Raw genomic sequence first — 22,713 nt, forward strand, 5'->3', positions numbered from 1 at the left:
GGACTTTTTGCCATAATAAAAGTTAAGTGTTCGGAAAAAATAGAACAGGAACAATACCGTTTTTATACATTCATCGGCATACATCTCGTGACCGTAATGAGGGCAAGCTATCCGTTTTTGTTTTGTTTTCCAATTATCACTTGAAAACACAATGAAAACACATTCCTGTTTCAGGTACAGTGTTCATAAAATCCTCCATTCATCCATTTTCTATAGCGCTTGTCCTCATGATGGCCGTGGGTGAACTGGAGCTTCTTTTGGATGACTTTAGGGCGAGGCACGTGGTAAACCCGGAATCGGTCACCAGCCATTCACAAGACACAAAATCATTCACACTCAAATTTACGGCTGAACTTAATTCCGTTATGTTTTTTGTTTTTTTTATTGATTCCAAATTTGCACTAAGCATCTACTGGCTGCTAAAACGGCAAATAACGATACTTATGGTCATTTTGTCACTGCTTTGCCTACAATCTTATTTCATTCTGTATACGTACTGTTTAGTCTTTTTGACCCCTTACTTAATGGCGCCTTGAGCAAATGAAGCACCAGCTTCATTTCTCCATCATTTAAAGTGTGTGTCGCCACGAGCGTAAGAAATGATGACACGGTTCATGGAGCATGGAGTAAATGAGAAACGCAATTTAAAAAAACATTGGGATTAGACCCGAGCCAAGCGGTATGACAGCATCTATCTCACTGTGCGCATGTTGATTGTAAATTATGATTTTTTTTCCTTTCGGTGACTTGTCATGTTTTTGCATTAAAAGCTTGTTTTCTCTACTTTTTTTTTGAGAGAAACCAGTGTTTTCAGTGAGACCAACCCATGTCTCAACTGCTGATTACTACAGAATGGAAACATTTAGAAACAAAACCTTTTGTTTTCTGGTTTAAGAATGTCGGGTGAATGAATAAATCCTCCAATTATTGTCAACCCGACTTTGGAAAGATCCATAATAATATATAATTTCATACTTTCAGACTATTAATACAGAGATATCACAATATGATAATATGTGTGCATGGAAAATAACAAGTATGTTAATTAGCCAAAAAGTTTAAGAGGACCGCCCCTGACCCAAAGTTCCTAATGTGTCCGCCGTGTGACGTGGCACGGAGCCTCTCGTGTCAACAAGCAGCTTATTCATCAAGGACTAGGGCCGAACTTTTTCACGAACCCGTCCAGTAGGAGGCCCGCTGGTGGTGATGGTGGTGGATAGATAACACACGAGGGGCGAAAAAATAAAAACAGAGGCGTATGCTATGCTAAAATAGCTCGCAGACTGACCTCTTTAACTGGAGGGAATTTCTTCTTGCACTCCATAGAAAGCGAGCGCAGGTCGGTCTGCATGTTCTCCAGCAGTTTCTTCACCGCCTCGGGGCTGCTGGTCGACATCTTTGAGCCCAAGGAGTATGTATGACGGACGGAAGAGGAAAAAATAAAATAAAAAATAAGAAAGTCAGGCGACGCGGAGCACGGCAACGCGGACGTCGTCGGCGTCACCGCCGCCACCCATCCACTCCCTCCCTGGTTGATAATCCGCCGCGACTTTTTTTTTTATTATTATTATTTGCCTCCCCTAGAAGAAAAGAGCACGGAAACGCCGCGGTCCATCCACACGGGAGTCCCCGTCTCGTTCGCTTGGAGCGCCGGTGCGCAGGAGAGCAGCGACGACGCCGACATAAGTCCGCTTTCATCAAACGGCGCGGACATTAAACGTGCTAAAATGACATGGCGTCCTTTTCAATGTATCCTCATTCATCGACTGTACTTGTCAAATAGCGTTCGAGAGGGCTACGTAAGTGGCATCGGCCGCCGTTAGCTTGGCTTTTTTTTTTACCCACAATGCCTCGGTGCGCTGCTGGTGACACGTCACTCCCACTTCCGTAAACACTGAGCCATTCATCATTGCGGCCACAGCGACCCCTGCCGAATAAATCTTTGCACAGACCCGTCAGCGACACGAAAAATAAAATTAAGATAAATAGCATTCTACAGTATTGAACTCTAGGAACACACACAGTAATAAATTAATTAAATAGAATGTAATACATTTAAAACGATGCTTCAATGCCGCGTTTTGGCCACAAAGGGGCGCTATAGCACTGATCAAAGAACAAAATAATTCAAAACTACAGTGAATCCAATGTCCACAAAATAGTAGCTATTCCTGTTTTTAATCATGTAAAACAATAAATAAATAAAATCTGACATTGATTGATTTTTGTTACAACTTCCGAAATGAAATACGAACTTTTTGTATTTCTATTATTTCATTATTTTATTTTAATTATCATACATATACTATATATTTTTTTTATTTGTTTTATTTCAGGTCGCATGCACTTTTACATTTAAAATGTGCACATATATTGCAATAATTATTTTTATCAACACGTTTGAGTAGTATTTTATTCATATTGTTATAACATGGCTCATTTATCACAGAAATACTTGGATACATAGGGAAGTGTACACTTTTATTACGTAAAAATGAATCAGACTATATGAGGACAATGATGTTGTTTTCTGCTGTTGTTTTATACACAATAATGGCCAGATGTAACCGTGTACAGTATATAAAAAATAATGCAAACCCACTGCATGTTGGAAAAACATATGTGAGCATGAAACCAAATTAGCAGTATCCAATTAGTCAGTCAGGTGACCACCAAGAGTCTGTAACCCTGATGAGGTATGGTATTAAGTGGTTGGCTGGGTCACAGACTGAATTTTGACCCAGCTGTCTCTAGCAATTGGACTCCACTTGATGGACGGGAGAGTAGTCGTCCTTGCTCGGAGGCGCTTTCTGATGGAGGCCGCCGGAAAACGTTTAAAAAGTTTTCCCGCTGGCGTTTGCACTTGGGTAAATCGTTGCAAGGGGCAGTCAGGAGAGTGAAGCGCTGGGTAAAGAAAAATATAACATTAGCATTCAGCAACCATGACGAAAATGGAAAAGGTCCGAAATACTGTTAAGAGCTGTATAAAAAATTTGTGTTGGGAAGTACAGAAAGCACAAATATGTCATTAACGTGCAGTGGTGCCTTTAGATATGACGTTTTTTAAGATACAAGCAATCTAATTGTATTGTTTTTAATTGTTAATTGTAAAGTTTAATTACCACCCAAAGAGGGATACACAGAATGGAGGACAGGGCGAGGATCCAGCCAAACCCGTAGCCCCACCATGGGTACACATAATCATTGTTGTATTTTAATGGGGAGTATTTGATTAAGGCAAAGGCAAATGTTCCCTGTAATTGAAAAGCCATAATATAAATGCCCCATCGTTTAACATCATTCGACCACTAGAGGGTGGTCTTCTCTCAGCAGAATAACATTGAATTGAGCATGAAAATGTCAAACCCACAAAGCAGGTTTCAGGGGTAAAAAACAGCCAGCAGTATTTAAAGACAGGGCTCGGACGATAGCCAATCATGTCCTATGTTGTCATAGAAATTTTCTGCACCTGTAATTGAAAGAATTTAAAAAGGTTCGCAAGCAGGGCAGTAGACGCTAACTGCTCGCCAGAACTGCGTGCTCCTAGCGCTTGCCAGCCGTGTGAAAGCACAACAAAAGATGTAACTATAGTGTTGACATGATTGGCAGATAGCATCAATCCTACTGCCTTGCTGAGTTGGAGATTTGATTTCAGGAAGAGGGTTCATTAAAATTCTGACTTAAAGGTGCTAATTTGTAATTGCTAGGTTGATCACAACTCGTGCCACAATGTTTCAAGTTGAAAGCTAGGCTAGCACGCCGTATGCTCTGTTATAATATCTGCAAGATCTGTCAAATAACGTCATGTGTTTTTCTTGACTTTTTCGGATTCTATTCTGTTTACTGCGAGTGAAACAACTTTTGAAAAAAAAATATGTAGCGACCAACTTACCAAAAGCAAGTGCAGCTGCGCCTGGCTTCGAATGAGGATCTCAAAAAACAAACAAACTGTATTTAACCTGCTTATCCACCTGCTGCATATTCATTCATGAAAATATTTGCACACACTGTTTACTTCAATATTTAAGTTGAAATGAGGTCAACGTTATTTCTGCACATAATTTGTAATGTAAAATATGCGGTTGGGGAAATCTGCTCTGAAGCGCCACTGAACTCACAAAGATGAGGTCATTAATATCATGAAAAATATATTCAGTCGGCGTGCAAGCCCATAAAATCAACATTTGTCTGCAAACACTAGAGATATCTAGTAGTTCTTATAAACATCTGCTTGACAGATGCACCTACAATAAGCACCAACATGAGAGCTATATGCAAAAACGATTGACATAGTCAAAGAGGTATTGATTTGTCTAATTCTTTCGACAGCTGTATTTTGCCATTACATATTTGAGATGTGCGACATCACAATGCCAACAAACAGTCGCTCGGAGTCCATTTATTTTATTCCGATTGAGTCACATTGTTTAAGCATTAATATTTAGTATTCCTCATGAAACGGGTACTCCGGATGGTCGCTCCACCTGTGCCATGACATCACACACACACACACACACACACACACACACACACACACACACACACACACACACACACACACACACACACACACACACACACACACACACACACACACACACACACACACACACACACACACACACACACACACACACACACACACACACACACGCACACACGCACACACGCACACACACACACAAAAAAAAGCATGTAACTCCACACAATGAAAGATTATCCCACAAAAGTCAATGTTTCTTACATGAGCAGCTCCACAAAGCGGATGTTCTTGTTTAGCCCTTCAATGGCGTTCATTTCTTCTTCGGTGAGAGAAAAATCAAATATCTGCAAGGGAAAAGTTGCAATGCACAGTCAAAGACACTTCCAATTGCATATATAAGTTTATCGTACGGTTTCGGTCTCACCTGAAAGTTATGTTCGATCCTCTCTGGGTTGAAGCTCTTGGGAATGACCACCACTCCTCTTTGCACGTTGAAGCGCAAAGCCACCTGAGCGCTGCTCTTGTTGTACTTCCTGCCGATGGACACGAGCAGTTGGTCCTCTAACATGGGAGGAGATTTGACATTGACCCTGTTTATGAGAATACAGCCCGTAAACGATGAGATGAGTGAATGCTTTGCTACCTCACAGCCTGGACGGTATTACTGTCATTGACAGAAAATAATGGATTCCCCAGTTCATCAACATCAACCGTTTCATTTGTCTGCCGATGGAAGCTACCGATGACTTTAACAGAAAACATGAACTTATGATTTCACAAATCCCCAAAAATATAGCGGAATTGAAAAGGTTTCGTAAAGACGAATGGTCAAAAATTCCGTTTGGTTGAAGTTATTGATGCCAAACTGGTTGAGATGTTTATTATATCCCAAAGGGTTTGCCGTACGTTTTCTTGCAACTATAAGCGAGCACATACCAGGATGCATCTCTGGAGGAACCGAGCGGGCAGTAGCCGACAATAACAATGTCATTTTGCCGGCAATAGTCCAGAAGTTTGGGCTGTGTGAAGTAAGGATGACATTCCACCTGGCCAACAAGACACAACACTGAATTATTGATCTAAAATGTGTGTTTTTCCTCTGAGTGAGCAAAAAAAAAAAAAAAAAAAAAAAATCTGATTTATAAAAAATGAAACAGAAAAAAAGACTTATTTATGTGGCACCTGGTTGGAAACAGGTTTGTATTTGAGTCCGGGTTTGTTGAGAATCAATTCAAGTTGTCTGCGGTTAAAGTTGGACACTCCCAGAGACTTGACAAGGCCTGCGTCGACACATGCCTCTAAAGCCTGAACAAAAACAGGGTACAGTTTTTGTAAACAACATGAATTAAAAATTTACAATCATTAAAAGGCGGCCTGTATGAAATGTTCAATACCTCCCAGGTTGCACAAAGGTCTGTGTGGTGGTAGATGTACTTCCCATTCTTGTCTTTAGGGTAGAATTCATTCCCGGGCTGAAAAGTGAGCACAATTCAGTTAATATATGAACTCATTTTCTCCCAAAAACATATAAATACGTTCAATTTTAAATATTACCATGCTCCCAAAGACGTGTTTATACGTTTAAAAAAAATAAAAATAAAAATGCTAGAGCATACAGAGAAGGCTCTTGATGCAGCCTGTGAACTGAAAAGAATGCTTGAAGCAATGGTAGTTATTACAAAAAGGGCCAGCAGGTGGCAGCAGAGTGTAAGAGATCAACCAAGGCCATGTTGCAAAAAGCTCTTTCCCCCACTGTTTTAAACAGATTTGTGAATAATGATGAAACTTAGCTATATTCTAATGTTAATTACTGCAAAACGGAAAAAGATAAAAATTTACTTTTTTTCCTGATGAAAGAAGAGACTCTAATCTTTCTTTTGGTACGTTCCATGTTTTATAGCAATAGAGCCCAATATTCTGTGGATCTTGCAAAAACAACGTAAAAAGTAAAACAGCCTGGAGCGAAGGGGGTTGCTTCAATGAAAATGACTGCGAGTGAATTAGTACAAAAATACATACAGCTAGCTTTATTTTTTTTGCAGAGCGGCTGTACACCACTGAAAACCATAATAATAAACACAAACACATAAAGAATCTAAATTATTGGAGCAAAACTCTTGTATTGGCCCTCGTTATATTGCAGGTGTACCTAATTTAGCGACTTCAGGCATGCATTTAAAGGGTGTGGCAACAAAACCTTAAAGGCCATTGGAAGTTCAATGATATAGAGGTCCACATAGTCCAATTTTAGTGCCTTCAGGGTCCGCTCCAAGGTCGGCCTCACTAACGGTGGTGGATGGAAGGTATTCCAGAGCTGGAGAATTACACAACAGAACATGTTTAGATAACTAATGCATGAAAGTAAAATAACACAATGCAATGAAATTACCTTGCCACAGTAGAAGATGTCCTCTCTTCTCAAAGTTCCATCCGCAATCTTTTCCCTGATAGCTTGACCGACCTCGTGTTCATTGTAATACACCAAAGCTCCATCAAAGTGCCGGTAGCCCACATCGATGGCATGCTTGACACATTCCAAAGCTGTGCCTTTCGGTGTCTGCGAGGTGAGGGGGGGGGGGGGGGGGGGGGAAATCAGATTAATCCGAAATCCAAACACTTCGCTTTCCTCCTCCTCACCGTGCGAGGGTCTCCGTATGTGCCCAATCCCAGCAGCGGCATTTGGTTGCCATCTCGAAGAGGAATCCTGTGGTTCTCTGCAGTCAGGTTCATTGTCTTGTTTGCTCGTTTGGAGCCATTAAAATGTGTGTGCACTGTTTTAGCCCCTAATAGTTGATTGAGTGCAGGCGGAACTTGAACCTTGAACTTTACCTTGAACTGTCATGTTTTTATTTGCACACGCGATAAGGCTGAACTTTAATGGCGCTTATGTCGTAAAAATGCTGGTAGCATGTTATAGCTGAAATATCGGGGAAAATGTGCCCCCTAGCGAGAAGTGTAAGAATTACACTAAATAAACACCTTATCATTGCTTTTCTCCAACTGTAAAAACACTCTGCCCTAAAACTCAATAAAAAATGTAGTTGTTATATGACAGTCACGTTTACGAATATCGGCCTTTTTGACCCCCCAAAAATCGGATCAATTTAACCAGAAAACGATTCATTTAAATTTTCAGTTAACTTTAAAGTTAAACATTTGTTATTTTTACATTTTGGAAAACTTTATTTACTATATAAAATTACAGTGAGCTATTATATTTACTTTTTAAATTTTCATGTTACTTTTTAAGACTCCCTGAACTTTTAGTTATAGAGGTCTATGTCTAAGATAAAATTTTTTTTTTTAACTAAAAACAATTCTAAAAAGTTGTTAATAAACATCGACTTCAAGACATTTCAACAGAGTTAAGATCGGGATTTGCATTTAAAAGAATTATGATGCCAATATTTTTTTCTCTTTTATGTAAAATGAATGCCGTGCCAAATATCGGTTATTGACTACTAATAATTAAAAAAAAAACATATCGTCTATCTCTAGTGCAAAGATAAATTAAAAGTACAAACACTTGCTCAGACCCATTTGATCCTCTCTCCCCAACCAGGTTGTTTAGTCTAGCCGAGAGTATGTTTTTGTTCCGACTCAAAGGATAACATTGACGTGGATCCAAAACATTGCTTGACATGACATTATAAATAAAGATGGGCCCAAGCTGTTACAACTTTATGAAGCAACTCCCTAACATCGTCATAGCAACAATGCAGCTGCCCTCTCGTCTCATTTCAGCGCGATATGATGCATCCATAAATCTGATAAACCTGTTGCGCAACGCAATGAAATGCACGACAAGAGCAGTATGAAAAAAACGATTTTGTTATCGCTGTTAGCTCGGCCTGTATCCTCGATGAAATCAAAGCTCGGGGACGGGGAGCAGTATCATATTTGTCAATTTTGGTATACAGATCTCTTATTGGATCTCATTTGTGTTAAGCTTTACCAGCAGGAAAAAAAAAAAAAAAAAAAAGAGCAATGATGATGACATTTCCGAATGAACAATACTGAGCTCTTAAAAAAAATAAAAAATAAATAATAAAAAAAGCTTTACCAGCGCAAACTTTCCAAGCCAGTTTACCTCGATGTTGTCTGCCACAATTTGCAGTTCTATGAAGAAAAAAACATGGAAGCGGTACCATCTCCCTGCGATGTTTCATTCTTGCATTATATCTCCCCCTTTCTAAATACTGGAGCTAAGTGACAATAAGAAGCGGCTTTCTATAAGGAGTAACGAATCATCTTTTGGCAAAGAAAATTGGCTGGACCTGTGCTGCCAGTAGGATGACGCATTTCTTTTAATTACTTGCGCAACAATAGCTTCAAGCCCGATGACTGCATTCCGTCGGAATACATCGTTCATTTATTGTGGTAGCATTTTGAAATTTGCTCTCCAGATGGGCCAAAATTGACACCAAATGTTCGGTGGGCTTAAAATACCAGGCAGGAAAATACCAATCACCAGAGACACTCGTTTTGTTGTGCTTCTAATTCCACACATATGCGGCACAGTGATAATATGCACTAAAACACAAAATCTGTTCCTTGTTGTTCAGATTTCAAAGTATTTTTTTGTTGTTATTTTGGATTTTTCACCATAAATGTTTCACTGGCGAACCGAGCAACTTTTCACTAGATGCATAAACAATTTTTGTCACACTTTGTATCATTGTGCTTCTGTTTCTGGTGTGCCTTGTCCACCTGGAGGTAGTATAAGCTAGACTAATATTTGACGTTCTTTGCAGAGGATAAAGAATATGTGACTGTGCGTATTGTTTGACTACATGCGTATCAGTTGCTCAAAAGGTTGTAACACTGCAACATGGATGCTATCCATTAGCCTATGTTAGCATTAAGCTAAAAGGGGCATTTCTAATACTTCACTAATTCTATCTGCCAAATTTCTGCATGTTGCGACATGAATTGAGTTTGCTGACACTACAGTGTTTGTAAATAAAGTTTGCGATCGCAGATCAAGGTAAAAACACAAACAAACAAAAAAAATTACATCAGGTCAAGGCGTCAGGTCACTCAAATCTCAAAAAGGTAGTATCAGCGCTGTAACAGAGGCGGCCCGTGTAAATTTATCAATCAATCAATCTTTATTTATACACCACCTTTTACACATTAAAATGCAACGCAAGGTGCTAACCAATTAACAATACAATACAATAAAAATAAAAAACACCCATCCCCCCCACACAGACATGGTGGGGCACAGAGAAACCACGTGAGGAAAGGCACCCAGGAAAAACTGACGCTAAAAACTAGAAGACACCAAAAGTTCATTCTAAGTAAGCTTATTCTGAAATGCCAGGACAGGGATGTGAAGTTTCGCACCTGTAGTTCACTTCTGCCACCCTGTAGTTTACATACGACGCCTACTGGGATGCCGTGTCACTGTGTGAAAGCACACTTTTGCAATATCCTGCTTTGCTGACTTTTGTGTATAAAGCAAAGGCGGGAAAAATGTTGGTACTAACATTGCTGTTTCTTTGTGAAAGAAGTTACACTTAACTAAACTTGTTAAAAGCCAGTAACATCAAAAGGATTTGAATAATATTACCACACATTCCCACTTCAGACCCTACGGAACAAAAAACACCAGCTATCCAAACATCTCAAAACTGCCAAAAGTGTATTTGACATCACAATCTGTTTGTCAAAAACAATATCCAAACATCTCAAAACTGCCAAAAGTGTATTTGACATCACAATCTGTTTGTCAAAAACAACTTCACGCCTTGTTGCCTTCCTGACAACTTCCTCGCAAGTGTTTGCGCAACACGAGCGGGGGTCTCGGCTTTTCGGCCCAGCGACCGACACAGACGTGGCAAGACAAGCTATGCTGAGCTTCAAAGTAACGGCGGCGGACCCCCGCCGGGCAAGATTGACGCTGTTTGAATGTGACCTCGGCCACTCCAATTTCCTCCAGCCAGGAGCTCGGAGGTCAGCGCACCCCGCTGATTTCTGGCTAGATTGCAAGCCAACAGGCACGGGAAGCTGCCCCAGATAAGGGAGCCTGGCATTGGGCTACATCTCATTTACAATATTGATGTGCAGCACTTGAGTGACTCTCGACAAAAAGATAAGATTAGGCACTTTGGCTTTGTTGTTGATATCACATCTATTAGGACTGCTTTGCTTTTTTTTATTCATTTACTTTGCCAGGCATTGATGACACGTTCCAAATTCTCAGGAAAATCACAAACTCCCATGACCTAAATTGACACTGAGCCTAATTCCAATTTCATGGAAATGCTTGTTATAACATACAACAGTCACATATAAATATTACTATAATATAAATATAATTTTGCAACTTTATAAAGTGGCAAAAATGTGTCAAATCTGCTGTTCTTCATTCACTTGCATTTACCTAAAGTATGCTAGCTTCTGATTGGTTAGTGTTAGTCAGATGATAGAGAGGCCCAGGAAGTGTTGACGCTCTGTCGCGTGTAACGAGTAAAGTTTAAATTAAGAAAAAATCCGTCTCCATCCTGCCTTTTCATTTTATAAAGAGTGTTCCATTAATCACCAACAAATCCTTATGTCAGCTCGTCCAGACTATAACGGCGCTGCGTGTATTTCTTGCACGTTTCTCAGTTTTTTCTCTCGCAAATCTGTCGCTTTATTAAGTGGCAAATTTGAGTTTTTTTTCTCTGATTACCTCCCCCCTAAAAAAAAAAAAAATATATATATATATATATATATATATAAAAAATATATATATATATATATATATATAAATAAAAATGAATAAATCATATATATATATAAATATATATATGTATATTAAAAAAAAAAATATATATATATATATAAAACAAAACAAAAATATATATAAATAAATAAATATATATATATTTAAAAAAAAAATATATATATATATATATATATATATAAATAAATAATAAATATATATATAAATAAAAAAAAAAAAAATATATATATACATGGCCCTAATAACAGCCATATACAGTACTTGTGTCAGTACAGTGTCCCGATATCAAACCCTGAGTAAAAATTCTAGAGCGGCAGCAGAGACATGTGGCTCTGATTAAACAATCGCCCAACCTCTCGCTGTCACAGTTCCCAGAGCCAGTAGAGCTGGCTGATTGAATTTGCAGAGGACCTGCAGTTGGTACAAAGGGTTTAAAATGCGGCCTCGAAATGATTTTTTTCCTTCTGCTGCCAGATCCTTGTGTGCATGTGCGAGTGCATGTGCACATCAACTCACCATCTCTGGGCCTGACAGTGTGTTACATCTGAGCCACATTTACTTTGGTACAGCTGTAGATTTCAAGTAAAGTAAATAACAAGGGAAAGTGAGCACAGCTGATGCTCCACAAATCAGGGAACAACTTGCTACTATTACTGTTCTCTTCTTTTTTTTGAGAAGCATGAAGGCAAGGAAAAAAAATGGAACACTGTGACAAATTGGCGACTGTGAGGAATCATAAACTAAAGCTAACGTGTGTTTATTCCAGTTTTATTAAAGTTTTATTCTAGAGAAGAAGCGCAGCAAGAAACGGAGCAGTGCAAAAAAAAAAAAATGGATATGTTAGCGTGGAGAGCAGAGTAAGCTAATGTTAGCGTCTGTGTTTATTTCTGTCATTTCAACTTTTATTCGAGAGGAAATTGAATCCAAAAAGAAAACCTACCGGTGCGAGAAAGTGGCGACTGTAGCATATTTATGGTCTAAGCTAAGGCACAGCAATAGAGTAAGATATTGTTAGCACGAGGGCCCGACTGATAAGGATTTTGAGGCCGATGCTGATTCCAATATTTGGCAGAATAAAATTCCGATTACTGATTAATCAGCCAATTAATTAAAAAAAATATATATATAATGAATAATAATATTTTTTAAAAATCTTGTTGGCACCTTAAAACTTACAACGATAAATATATGAATTACTGTTGTACTTGTTGGCTGTTTAATAATATTTCGTCTTTTAGTATTTGCTTTACAACAACAGACCTTTTTATTGAATGCCATAATCTTTGTCTTATGTTGTAATGTGTTAATGTTTTTTTGTTTTATTTTATGTATTCATTTTAATTAAAAGGGCTAATATTGGCCAATTAAATTGGCCGGCCAATTAGTCGGCTGAGCTGGTTAGCATGTGTGTTTATGTTTGTCAAATGCTAAAGTTGCGCAAGCTTAAATGTTACGCAGTCATGATGAATTTGTTTTACCTGTCAATGAGTGACCAGCCATGATCAACCTACTGACCAGCTACAAGACAAATTGTTGTAGACATTTACCGTATATAATGTCTATGCAATAAGTGAGATCATCAAATTGTATTATTGTTATTAATTTTTGTTAGCAAACAGTTGATCTCAAAAATAAAATAAAAGTTACACTATGTGTGATAACAGTAGGGGGAGACCAAGATCGAGTAAAACAGCCTATTGTTTTTTTTTTTTTTTTTTTTACTGTAACTTTAACTCTCAACACTGGAAGAAAGACTTCACTTAAGTAGAGTTTCAGATATCTGCGCTTTACTTGTATATTTCTTTTTCTGATGATTTTCCGTTACTCATCATCAGGTAATTTAGAATTTTAGTTGCTGCTTCGCTAACACAGGTACCTAATGTCAACTCAGTCCGGACTATCCTGTCCGAATTTAGCTTGCGGCAAAGTTGAGCCCACTGATTTATCCCCCCCCCCCCCCCCACCCACACCCCCATCTTAAGTTTTCCATGATATCAAAAATTGTGATTTTTATTTAATACAATAAGCCCCAAACGAACTGAGAAACGACATAGAAACACAATCCCAAACTCCACATGTTGCATGCAGTCATACTAATGCAATGTCGTGCCACCATTTGTAGGCTGGTGAAGCAGAGGTTGAAGAGGAGAGCAGAGGAGCCGAGTGGGTGTTTGGGTGCAGCCCGCCTGTGACGGTGCATGCATGCAGTCAGTCATTCAGTAGACGCTCACTCCTGCAGACAAACTCCGCCGCATTGCATCACTCCCCCTTGCTGTGTCCTCTCAAAGCCGCTTTTTTTTTTTCATTTTAAAAGGAGCGCAACCATTTATTTTTATTTTTATTTTTTAACCACTTGACTTATATCTCGTGCGTGGATCTCTGCATTCTCACCTCATGGCGCTGTGGATTGCTGTGCTCACTTCGTTGCTGGGACTCCTACTCGGTCAAGGTAAGTTTCATTTTCAGTTTTGTAACTGAAAGCAGAATTGATGCTTCACTTTGTCCCGTCCAGTGTGGTTCGAAGGTTTCCTGCCGGTTTTATTCCAACAATGTGACGGCAAACAACAAACATCCATTGATCTATCAATTCCTATTTCAATGATATTTTCACATTTATTATAATAACTTTTAGTATCCTTGACTCCACCATATATAAAGTAATACTCAGTGGAGCATCGTCGTCGTCGTCGCTCATGTTTTGCTTCCACTTGACAAACGTTTCAACAAGTCCAATGCCAGGTGCCGAGAACGCAAAACACAATCTCTATAAGCGGTCCCGCACAGGGGTGTGATTTTATACAGGAGCTTCATCAAGGCATGAAGTCTCGCAAAATGCGACACATGGGGCCACTTAGGCAGTCGGAGGGGGCTAATGAGCAGGTTTGGGCTTTGAAACAGTACAACAAACCTCCAGCTCTCCCCCCACCACCCCCCCCCCCCCATTCGGCCTGCGGGTATTCTGGGAATCACACGGGAATGTGAGACGAGTGCTTGGGGTGGCTTGATTAGGCACCTTGAGATTTTCTAGATAAAGTTGCGCTTGACCATGAAGTTGTTTGGCATTCAATTCTATTCAATTTGTGCAGTGATGCTGGTACTGGAGTTTTAGTCAGGAATTTCTAGTAGATAAATGAAAGGATGTGCTGGGCTGCTGCAAGTTATAGATCAATAAAGATTACTGGGTTACTGCGTTATATATGCATTAGGTTTTAAAAATGTATAAAAGATATGGTCACTACTTTGCAGATGTTCATCTACCGCATGGAGTTTTGAAATGTAATCCAGTGATAAACGAGGTACTACTAAGAAAAACTATTGTTATATTGATGTACTAAGTCGATACAATGATCTGCTATTATTAAATTGTCAATAAACAGACAAAATATTGACATTGAAATGTATCATATCACTTTTTTTTAAATGATAAAAGACATAGGTGTAAAAGCATTGAATATTGACGATGATGCTATTGATATCGTTGGCAAAACGCTATCATATCGGCAGATTTCCACCCCTAAAAAGATGGATGGATGGCTTGCAAATGTCTGTCTGTGGAGTCTTGGATGTCGGTGCTGTCGCGGTCTCATTAAGTCTTGTTTACACGAGGCGTCTAGACAAAGCCGAGCGCTGCCAAAAGAAAAGCGAGCGGCCCCCGCATCTCTCATCTGCTCCAAGATGGAAATCATCAGACAATACATCACAACAGCAGCGTGTCTCTGCTTTGCCTCGTTCTGATAAAAAAAAAAAAAAAAAAAAAAAAGAAGAAGAAGAAAAAAAAGAAGCACTTCTGTTCTTTCAATTTAGGGATTTCAGCGTCCGAGACAGCGGTGGTCTTGGAATGCCAACTATGACTATAATTTGGAAAACACTTACAGTGGCCCCTGCTGGGAAAGATAATTGGATTACACTTTTTTCTACGTCTAGTCAGCATAATGTATGCCCCTCCTTCTTGGATGTCAACTGTGAATGGAAATCATTTTAATTACCGTTTGATAGTTAAGATTGGAATTACAAGGAATTACTGTTTTCATACGCCTTTTTTTTTTTTTTTGGTCTACTACGGGGATTTGTTGATTTGGAACATTTTAATGGGATGTGCCAACACACAGAAACTATGAAACATATTTGAATATACAGGAATACATAGAAGGCTCATTCTACAAATGTGTTTCATTTAATGATCATTCATTTACTAGAACAATGCATCTTTATTTATCTACACCAGTGACATTCAGGGCTGGACTTGCCATCTGGCATACAGGGCATATGCCCGGTGGGCTGACCTCTTTTGGGGCCGATGTAATGCTTTTTAATTGTTAATATCCCACAGTATATCCCAAGAGGCTGATCCGTCTGTTAATCCATTTCGAATATAGATTAGAGAGCAAAATGAAACATCATCAATAAACATCATTGGCAGAACTACATGTTAGGCAAGAGTTGGGCTGGGCCGGGCAAAAATGCCAGAGCCAATTTTTTTGTGTCAGTCCAGCATAGTATATTAACAGGCGGAACAAATTGATGCACTTTCACATCATGGCAGAAGGTTCAAATGAACTTGTCCACCGTGATCGAGACTGCTCTGCTGAGAACAACAAAATCCGATGTAATGTGTAATTGACACAATATCATTAGTGAGTATGTTTTAGAACGGGCCTATGGGCTGCTTCTTGGGTACTACTTGGTACCCGGAGGAGCAATGTTGGTGGACCCCTGTTCTAAAGCTCAAACATCAGCTGTGCAACGCTAACAAAGTGGCTCGTATGCACTGTTAACAGCAAGAGAGTGTAAAAAATTCAAGGGATTGAAAACTGTGGATTTAAAAGTGCTTTTACGGGCATGTAATGTTAATGTCATGTTTTGGTCGACTTTTACGACTCTGTGTCTGACATTTATGGTGACTGTAAAGTCACCGTGGTCGAAGTAAAAGCTCTGTTTAAGCATTGAATGACAAAGTGAGAGGTCAGAGAGGGTCGACCCTACTACTGTTGCGCAATGCCAGAAATGTTCCTAGTTCCTACACACTCCTTGGGGGTCCCAGAAAAGGAAGATAGTGACAAGTCTTTATCTTTAGTTGGGCACTTACTGCCTCACATTAAACAGACTGCTATTTTTTATTTTTTATTTGAACCTTTAACCATCTTGCATCCTCTTTTGAAAAGTTTACCATTATATGAGGTAGACAGTATTCATTTGGCGTACTGTATAGGTTGGACTCTACCAACCAATCACGCTTGGGAATGATGTCACTGTAAGGGGCTTCAAAATGAGTGCGTTGATTTTGAGGTAACCCCACTCATTTTTTTAACGCCTGATCTTACTTGGAAAGCCTAAAGTGGGGGAATTGCAGTCGCGACGCAGCAGACACGTCCACATCAACATGTTGCAGTAATAACTTTAATAATAATGCATATATTCGTGGAGACTGGGGTCAAGTTATATTTTTACAATTTTAAAAATGTGCAGAATTTCACCAGTTACCAGAAAAATGCAGAGCTATCACCATTTTCTCACAAATGCAATTATGCCATCTAGTGGCAGAAATATGACCTAAACACAAATCAATATCACACGTTTTTTTTTTTTTACAGTACAGTACATCTTTTTAATTTTAACTCTTTAATTTTATTATTATGAAATTACTGTATCAATGACTAAAAGATGCAGCCATATTTCTATTAGTTTAACATTTTTTCCACTTTTAAGTGAAGAGTATGAAAACTTTTTACTATTTTACTGTACATTTAGAACAGATATAAAATTATCGACGAATTGCAATTAATTACAGTTAAAAAATTTAATCACCTGACACCTTTACTTTTAACAGAAGTCTTGCTGGCATTGTGTTACAGTAAAAAGTGATCAATCACTCAAACCCAAATTGGTTAGTTTTCAGTGAATAGTTGGATATTAGATTCTAAAGAAACATTTGAGCGAATTGCTAATAGTGAGGGTTCACTTAACCATTTTATTTGTCATGCTGAATCATGCTCATTCTAAATATTCTTTTAGGTTCAAATGTTCCTCAAGCTCAGCATGATCTAACAATCGTTAAGCGCTCTGAGCTCATTTTGATGAATGCACGCACAAAAATCCGCCCCGCCCCCTCCTTGAGACAAAGCTTTAAATCCACGAAAATGAGAGTGCTGCTCTTCCATGCAGACACTTCACGTCCTCCCTGCCTGGCCTAACTTATTATCTGTAACCAGACATCATAAAGCACTCATCAACAGATGAACTCTTTCAGAGCGTATTTCACAAGCACTATTCCCGGTATTTCAACACGTGCAAGCATCCTCACAACAGCTTTTTTTTTTTTTTTTTTTAGCATTAGAGAACACATTTTTGGGGCTCTCATGGGGGGCTTATTGTTCAACAATTTGGCGCACTGGTCAGTGTTTAAAGCAGCAGACAGGAGGAGTATGTCGAGTCCGTCTGCCAAAAGGTGGAATAGTTTTGGCAGAGCAGTTCGACACACTTACGCAATTATGCAAACCACAGGCAAGAGAATGATCATGACGGATGATTGTTGCCCAAACTGCGGGACGACCGTAGCGGCTAGAGAAATTAAAAAAAAGGTTGGTGTAATTTTCTTCAAACTGTTGAAGAAGAATTGACTGTTGCCCAATGAAGATATTTTGATTAATTGGCTGCTTCTTGGTTTGGACACAAAAATAATTGATAGCCTATTTAGTCTACTTCTAAATACTTCTTATTGTGTGTAAATGACCAAAGAGGGGTTTCTGCCATTTGTTACTTGTCTGTCCATGTGTGATGTCACATCAATGTTGGATACCGTTCTAATCAACTCAGTTTTAATTATAAAGCACTTTAAAAAAAAACATTGCTGCATACAAAGTGCTGTACATGGAATAGAAATCAGTCAAGGGCAATAAAATAACAAAAAAATTAATAAATATCGTAAGCAGGTAAGTATACGAGTACATACAATTAATATTTAATTAAATTAATCAGGCCAGTATGGTAGGTACTGTAATACTATTGGTAAGCCTCATGTGAATGGCTGTTTGTAATGAATAACTACTGAGTTCAGTCTATTTTATGTAACAATGGTTCATGATTGTGTACATAATAGAAGCATGTCACGTTTCGATTCTGTGGGGTAGGGTTTTTATTAGATTTTGGGTGTTCATGTTCTTTGCTGTCCGATTGTTCAGTGTTTTGTGTTCCTTGTCTTTCCCCTCATCTTGTCATGTGTAATCATGTCCACCTTTGTGTGTCTTCCGCTCTTCCTTTCCCCAGGTGTGTCTCATTAGTGTTGGTGTATTTAATCTGTTGTGTTTGTCCAGTTGGTTTGGGTGCATTGCCTATGTTATGTGTGGAAGTTCATGCGTCAAGTCTTCGTCACAGCCAAGTCGTCTTTGTTACAGCCCAGTAGCCATTGTCACCGCCAAGTAGCCATTGTCACCGCCACAGCCAAGTCGTCATCGTCTCAGCCAACCAAGTCATCATCGTCTCCGCCAAACAAGTCGTCATCGTCTCCGCCAACCAGGTCGTCATCGTCTCAGCCAATCAGGTCGTCATCGTCTCGGCCAACCAAGTCGTCATAGTCTCAGCCAACCAAGTCATCATCGTCTCCACCAACCAAGTCGTCATCGTCTCAGCCAATCAGGCCGTCATCGTCTCGGCCAACCAAGTCGTCATCCTCACAGCCACCCAAGTCACCATCATCTCCACCGGCCAAGTCGTCTCCGTCTCATCCAACCAAGTCGTCATCGTCTCAGCCAACCAAGTCAAGTCACTCCACAGCAAGTCAAGTCAAGGCAAACCAGGTTCCAGTCATGGTGACCAGTCCACTCATGTCCCGTCCAGTCATGGCATCCAGTCCAGTCATGTCCCGTCCAGTCATGATTGTGTGCTCACCTTTCACCCTGTTTCATTAAAGTTCCTCATATACTGCACTTCATTCCTGTCTCACTGGCTTGCTTCCCCGCATTTGCGTCCACCATCCCTCAACCAATCACACACACCCTGACATCACTGATGTTTTTTGTCAAGGTGTCAATTATTCGGGGACTATTTGCAGCAGGGCTCGATCCCTATCTATCCCTCATGAACAGCAAGGGGTTCATTCACTCTTTTCCAATTTGAAAAGAAAATTCTCCGTAGGATGAAGTGGATTTATTTGTTCCAGACACAAACTGTTATTAACTCAACATTCACCGTTTTAAGTTCAATGTATGATTTTATCTTCATCATCAAAAGGACACATGGGAATTTACGGTGCAATCGTTCTTGTCCAACTGTGAAAATGGTTGCATATTGAATAGCAGATCATCCATACAAAAAAAAAAGAAAAAAATGATGTCTGTTCTGGTGTGCAGGAGTGCAGCAGATTTCTATAGAAGACTGCTGCAAAGATGGCCAGAACCGTGCCAACGATAACCAAGCCTGTTCGACCCTCCCGCTCATCTCCGAGTCACCGACGTGCAGGTAAAAACGGCTCCTTTAGATCTATATGCCACGCGGCCTGCCTGACCGACCATATGGGAGACATGTCTGCGGGCTTCCAAAATCAAATCGCTTTGCCTTTCTCCCGTAAAATCTGCGGCCACATTGCTTCCTTCCTGCAAGCTAATAATGACGAGTTAATAACACGTCTGCTGGTAAGCCGAGGAGGACATGCCACCTTAAGCGATTTGTCTAAATTATAGCATGAGAGGAAAAAGGGGCAGATGTTTGAGATGGAGAGAAGTGTGAAGGTGGGGGTGGGGCTATTAGAAACCCCAGGAAATACCTTGGAGGTGAAACCCAAAAGTGGACGGAGGATGGAGTAACAGGAACTCGGAGGTGAAAAAAGGGTGAGGACGCATCGTTGTGCCCTTACAAGGCCGTGCATGTGGAGGCGAATTTATGTGGAAAGAAGCTCGTGGTTAAGAGCACGTTGAGAGATGAGAGAGGCGTGTGGGCGGTTAAGCTCCTTTTCTTGTAAAAGCCCACAGAGATCCACAATCACACGGAGACAATCTGATTCCCGAGTTCTTTTTATTTATTTATTTAAAAAAAATTTATTATTATTTTTTTTATTTTTTTAAAAAAAATTAAAAAAATAAAATAAAATATTTAAAAAAAAAAAAAAAAAAAAAAAGATTCCCGAGTTCTTAATCTTAATTCAATCGTGTGTTAACACTTGAAGCAATTGTATTAAGTTGGTTCAACAATTCTCCGTTTAATCTTAAATTGGTTCAAGTAAAGGTGCTTCTCCAAACACTGATTTGACTATTTAATGAAGTTGTGTAATTTCCTATTTATGTAATAGCGTGCCATTATAAAGAAGTCATAAGTGACACTGCTGCACTGCAAAAAGTTGGTAAACTTTAGTTAAATGCCCCTCGGAATTTCAGATGAATTTTACACGACAGCCATGACGACAAATCCAGACATTTCCTCAAATATTTCCGTTAATTTCCATGGAAAGTTTCCTTAATCACGGTTTCACTTTTACTCACGTGATGTAACCGACTCCAATCTTTTATTCCAACGCATAAAAGATTGGACTGTTAGTCACCCCATCCAATGACTTGCAGGAGGAAACAATGTTTATGTGGAAGTGGTTTGTTGTTGTAACAAGACGAATGCTTCTAAAAAAAAAAAAAAGCCACAATGAGTAAGGAAATACAGAAGTCGACTCGGGAACGGATTGAAAGCAAAACGAGAAAGTGTGTTGACGCTGATGCCATTTTGAGTGAGCAGTTTTCATTGATTTATTTGATGATGATGATGATGATGATGACGATGGCGTCTGTATTCCGACAGGACGGTGCAAGAGCAGTGCTGCGTTGCCGTGCTTGAAGACAACATGTGCACGACCGGCATTACTGTGGCCAAAGGTCAAGGAGCATGTGACTTTTTGTTCTCCAACACCTGCGAGACCAAGACCACCAAGGTTCGTGCATTTTTGGGTTTCAAAGGGAGTGCGGCAACATTAAAGCGTCAATAGCGTAAAGGGCGAAATGCCGCCAAGCATGACGCCAAGATACGTTCCGTGGACTTCAACTTTAAACCGTCCAAGTATTTTTGTATGAGGTGTCCTACCAGTGGAACCTCCGTCGTCCACACAATTTTCAAATTCGCAGATTTGTATGCTCAGGCTAAAGTATTGATTTGGCAGCACCTGATGGACTTTTGAAGTTGTCGTCAGGTTTCATTCATTAACAGCGTTTTTTTCCCCCCGGGGTTTTTTTAGCGTGAGTTTGGGATGTCTTGTTTTGTTGGTGGTCCTTGAATGCACTTCATGCATAGTCAATAGTTGAAACTGAAAGTATGTTCCTGCTTTTCTCCCATTGCAGCCAACTCTACGTATAGCCTGTTAAATCTACTTTGCAGTTACAATTTGTCTGTATTCAATAAATTAATTTTCAAGTCGTTTTTTGTTGTTGTTGAAAAGTCAGAGGATTGGTTCTACACTTTGAGAGCAGCATGTACGAGAGGTTGGGGGTTCTCTGGTGACGTATTTTTGTCTAAACGTTGTTTTTGTCATACTGCTCGATAAATATTGATTGTGAACGGCTCCAACATACATTTTGGTATAGAGGTTTAGGTTTGGAGTTGTTTGGAGAGGGATTCAGGGTTAACTATGGATCTTGGTTTCGAAAAAATAAAATAAAAATAGCACAAATGTGTCTCTCTGTTATGTCACACTTTTTTTTTTAATACTGCGTTTTCATATATTATCTAATAAAATTGCAATATGATGGGACGGCACAGCAGTTTAAGTACCCCCAAACCCCGCAATGCAAATGACCAGACTGCGAATGACTCATGGATTGTGCTTGAACCAGAAAGAATGATCTCAACTTAATAACATCTGGCATCCATTTTGCTTTCTCTGTTCCTGTCATGTGATTGATGGACGTCTGTCTGTCTGACAAAAAAAAAACAATTCAAATGGGAAGCGATGGCATTCACCCTCTTGCTTTCCCACACAAGCGTTCACAAAGTCACATCAATCTCACTTTTCTTCAGTATGTGGAGTCTAATTGTCTTCAACATGCATGTACAGTACCTGTTGTGTGTGTGTGTGTGATTGTCAGATGTGCTGCGACTGTTGCCTGCTGGGGAAGACAGGCCAGGAGCAGGGACTTCCATGCGACCATAGTCTGTCTTTGGGCTACCAGTGCGGCCTGGTGTACCGGGCCTGCTGCGTGGACGGAGTGCCCGACAATCAGACGGCGCCCACAACGCAGACTGAACGTGGGTAAAAAAAAAAAAAAAAAAAAAAAAAAAGAGTCACTTGGTGGCGGTTAAGTAACAAAATGGACTTTTTAAGAGTTTTTAGCTAGAACATACAAAACCTATGGTCCATTTGATCAAACATAAGCTCACACTGCTCTCTAGTGGATGTAAAGGGATATTGCACTGAGGCAGGACGAGCTCGATGATCGAGCTTCCATCTTGTCTGGGAATGGGAATGAATATGGCCTCCGGTAAAAAATTCAAATTTTGTTGGTTGAGGTCCAATGAAAAGGATGTGTTT

At 39.7% G+C, this 22,713-nt stretch overlaps 3 protein-coding genes across 6 annotated transcripts in view; 1 reads left to right on the forward strand and 2 right to left on the reverse strand.

Moving 5' to 3' along the window:
- The window catches only part of mon2 (MON2 homolog, regulator of endosome-to-Golgi trafficking), a 34,311-nt gene extending 32,464 nt beyond the window's left edge, over window positions 1-1,847 (reverse strand). For both annotated transcript variants that reach the window (XM_086073596.1, XM_086073595.1), the window contains exon 1: window positions 1,289-1,847. In XM_086073596.1, the coding sequence (XP_085929722.1) occupies window positions 1,289-1,396 (108 nt within the window). In that variant the 5' untranslated portion in view covers window positions 1,397-1,847. The remainder of the gene's footprint in view (window positions 1-1,288) is intronic.
- Window positions 1,848-4,388: 2,541 nt separating this feature from the next.
- LOC147175066 (aldo-keto reductase family 1 member D1-like) lies at window positions 4,389-7,290 on the reverse strand. Of its 2 annotated transcripts, none has more exons than XM_086073480.1 (9): window positions 7,121-7,290; window positions 6,873-7,040; window positions 6,681-6,797; window positions 5,878-5,955; window positions 5,666-5,788; window positions 5,420-5,529; window positions 4,908-5,016; window positions 4,745-4,827; window positions 4,389-4,484 (listed from the first exon to the last, which is right to left on the reverse strand). In XM_086073480.1, exons 1-9 carry the CDS (start codon window positions 7,211-7,213, stop codon window positions 4,442-4,444), a joined length of 924 nt encoding a protein of 307 aa, XP_085929606.1. In that variant the 5' UTR covers window positions 7,214-7,290; the 3' UTR covers window positions 4,389-4,441. The 2 variants fall into 2 exon arrangements, with proteins under 2 accessions (XP_085929606.1, XP_085929605.1); XM_086073479.1 differs by having other exon boundaries at window positions 4,908-5,073.
- A 6,063-nt stretch (window positions 7,291-13,353) lies between these two features.
- fbln1 (fibulin 1) overlaps window positions 13,354-22,713 on the forward strand; it is a 34,383-nt gene continuing 25,023 nt past the window's right edge. For both annotated transcript variants that reach the window (XM_086074232.1, XM_086074233.1), the window contains exons 1-4: window positions 13,354-13,665; window positions 19,562-19,670; window positions 20,994-21,123; window positions 22,271-22,430. In XM_086074232.1, coding sequence (XP_085930358.1) covers window positions 13,611-13,665; window positions 19,562-19,670; window positions 20,994-21,123; window positions 22,271-22,430 — 454 coding nt within the window. In that variant the 5' untranslated portion in view covers window positions 13,354-13,610. The remainder of the gene's footprint in view (window positions 13,666-19,561; window positions 19,671-20,993; window positions 21,124-22,270; window positions 22,431-22,713) is intronic.

Source organism: Leptonotus elevatus, chromosome 4 (genome assembly GCF_054856555.1).
Source record: "Leptonotus elevatus isolate MCC_2025b chromosome 4, RoL_Lele_1.0, whole genome shotgun sequence".
Lineage (NCBI taxonomy): Eukaryota > Metazoa > Chordata > Actinopteri > Syngnathiformes > Syngnathidae > Leptonotus > Leptonotus elevatus.

Bases quoted from the DNA above. Each gene is read 5' to 3' on its own strand.
- LOC147175066 (XM_086073479.1), bottom strand. From the start codon at position 7,213: ATGAACCTGACTGCAGAGAACCACAGGATTCCTCTTCGAGATGGCAAC. The intron at 5,789-5,877 runs GTATTGAACATT...GTTTTTGTTCAG, and splicing joins ACCTTTGTGCAACCTGGGAG to GCTTTAGAGGCATGTGTCGA. The intron at 5,074-5,419 runs GTATGTGCTCGC...TCTCATAAACAG, and splicing joins TCCTCCAGAGATGCATCCTG to GGTCAATGTCAAATCTCCTC.